General features: G+C 38.2%; 1 protein-coding gene across 1 annotated transcript; it reads left to right on the top strand.

Moving 5' to 3' along the window:
* The first annotated feature begins 239 nt into the window (after positions 1-239).
* Positions 240-858, top strand: LOC131913865 (microtubule-associated proteins 1A/1B light chain 3B-like). Its single transcript, XM_059266619.1, has one exon. It carries the CDS (start codon positions 240-242, stop codon positions 612-614), a length of 375 nt encoding a protein of 124 aa, XP_059122602.1. The 3' UTR covers positions 615-858.
* The last annotated feature ends 2,062 nt before the right edge of the window (positions 859-2,920 follow it).

The raw sequence follows: 2,920 nt of genomic DNA, 5'->3' as shown, positions 1-2,920 counted from the left end.
AGCCAGTGTTTTCCTGGACTTTAAATCCCTGAACACAGTTGGTTCTGGGGCTCGATACCCTGACTCAGCATCATATGGTTTTCATTTAACCCATTTTACAGCACATCCTCACATCAGCTAAAGCAATGTTCCTTCTTAGTATTTTTGATTTTTAATTTTCTTCCAGCTGCTCGTATACGATATAAATTCTTCAAAGTAAAATTTGGAATGCAGAGCCTCCGACCCAGGACTCCCGCGCCATGTCCGAGAAGACCTTCAAGCAGGGCCGCAGCTTTGAACAAAGAGTGGAAGATGTCCGGCCCATACGGGAGCAGCACCGCACGAAGATCCCAGTGATGATAGAGCGATCCAAGGGTGAGAAGCAACTGCCTGTCCTGGACAAAACCAAGTTCCTTGTACCTGATCATGTGAACATGAGCGAGCTCATCAAGATAATTAGAAGGCGCTTACAGTTTACCGCCAATCAAGCTTTCTTCCTCCTGGTGAACGGGCACAGCACGGTGAGTGTGTCCACACCCATTTCTGAAGTGTACGAGAGTGAGAAGGTTGAAGACGGCTTTCTGTACAAGGTGTATGCCTCCCAGGAGACATCTGGAACAGCACTGGCTGTGTAAGACTAAAACAATGCCTAATGTTTGTTAAGCCCTTATCAAGGAAAAAAAGGGACGTTACCAGCGGATGCTGGTCAGCTCACACTCACAGATCAGAACGTAGGCGCCCACCTAGGGTGTTAGGAACTGTTTGTCAGCCAGAAACTGAGCTCCATGCAAGTGCATTCAGCTTGGAAACTCATCTAAACTAGGCTCTCTTGTGTTCAAACTTTAGAAGTTTAAAAATAAAATACTTTGCACCCTAATAAATAAATAAATAAATTAATTAATTAATTAATAAAAATTTTAAAAATGGAATGCTTTGCCAGGTTCTTTACAATATTCACATGAAATGGAGGTTGGTTTTTTTTCATTATTGGTGTCATAATGCAGATAGAACAAACCTAAACAGAATTGACTTCTTTTAAAACATTAGTCTTATTTTTCAAGGTACATCTGTCTGTTTCTTTGAGTCATTCTGTGATACTATCATGTAGAGTTTTATAATTTCCTTTATCAAGTTTCTGACTATTCCCAAAGGCTATTTCTAAGTTTAGATTCCAGGATATTGCAGATCAAATCATATTTCTATAAAAGGAAGGAGTCAGAGAAGGAGGAAGACTTCAGGGGCCAGCCATCTAGCTGCATAGCCAGCCACAGACTAAGAGTAAGATTTACAGAAGTAAGAGAATGGGAAAAGCCCAGAGGCAAAAGGTACATGGGATAATTCAAAGCTAAAGAAAGCTGGCAAGAAATAAGCCAAGCTAAGGCCAGGCATTTATAAGTAAGAATAAGCCTCCATGTGTGATTTATTTGGGAGCTGGGTGGTGGGTCCCAAAAAAACAGCAAAAACAAACAACAACAAAGGTGCTTTGTGAGAACAACAGGTACTCTTAACCACTGAGTCATTACTTCAGCTCTTCTGCTAATTTTAAGTGGCGGCCAAAGCAAGGAGTTCAGTAGACTGACCAAGCACTCGCTGCCTTCGGAGCCCTTCTACTGGTGTCTACCTCCCTTAAAAGCACACAGTTCCCCTAGAAGAACTGCTCTAAGCAGCCACTTTTTCTTAGTAATTCCCAAATATCAAATGTTGCAATTCGAATGTCAGAAAAAGGAAAACATCTCATGTGATACTTCTGCCCCACTTTCCCCTACCAGGTTTGTAGCATGTGATTAACAATGCACATGAACTTGGCTGAAGGAGTCTGTGTTTAGATGATGACTGAAATCCATTAAACTCTCCTTTGATGCTTGATGTTCCACTGATGGAACATCCAGCAGATTCCTTTTATAGAAATATGATTTGATCTGCAATGTCCTGGAACATGTTTTTCCAGCTATTTGGCTTCAAGCTTATGCTAATTGCCAGGCATTATATCACAACTTCTGTAGCACATAGAAACATTAAAATCTATCTGCCCCTACAAGAGTTGCCAAGGATGAATTAGAGAAATTTCTGTAGTATTCTCTGCAGGTACTAATTAAATGTTCGTTTTCTTTTTAACCCTTGTTGTACTGAATTTCACTTTTCTTATGACTTATTGCTCCCGTACTACTTATAATTTTGCAACCTTACAGTATTTATAACATCCCAATATGACCTGTAACCTTGCAAACAGTAAAGTAAAAGTAATATTTTGAGCTCCACATACTATGCTGAATTAATTGCTTTGGGTGCAGTTTCTCAGGAAAAAATATTAATTCTTAACAACATAAATGTCTCCAGATACTTACATAAGTGCCCAGTAAATAAACTTGTTTGCTACTTATTTGGCTGATAATAATCAAGGTATTCTTCTTAATTCACCTTAATTCTTATCCTTAAATTTCCAATTTAACAATAAAATTCACTGCTAATCGAGAAATACAAGAAGAAATAGAGGGATGCCTCAATAATTAAATATGCTTGCTGCTTTTGCAAAATACCTGGGTTTGGTCCCCAGAACCCACATGAAGCTCATAACTATCAGTAACTCCAGTTCCAGGGAAGCTAATGACCTCTTCAGGCCTCTGTGAGCACCAGGCATGTATGTGGTTTATATATATAATGCAAGCAAACACTCATTCACGTTAAATAAACAAACAAATAAGTAAATAAATAAAATATTTTAAAAATAAGTACAAGAAATTTGGCATGAATTTTTAACCATGAAAAGGTTAATATATTTTAACTAGAATCATATTACTCAAATAAAGCAAGCTAAGCTGCTATAGAGCTCTGTCAAAAATATTTTGAAAATTCATTTGTTCTTTTATTGCAGCTATTTTTGCCAATATGGTGCTTTGAATAATAATGACCCCTACAGGCTCATATATTTAAATGCTTAGTG

The sequence above is a fragment of the Peromyscus eremicus genome, chromosome 6 (assembly GCF_949786415.1).
Source record: "Peromyscus eremicus chromosome 6, PerEre_H2_v1, whole genome shotgun sequence".
Lineage (NCBI taxonomy): Eukaryota > Metazoa > Chordata > Mammalia > Rodentia > Cricetidae > Peromyscus > Peromyscus eremicus.
This window is presented reverse-complemented; position numbering and strand designations above follow the sequence as displayed.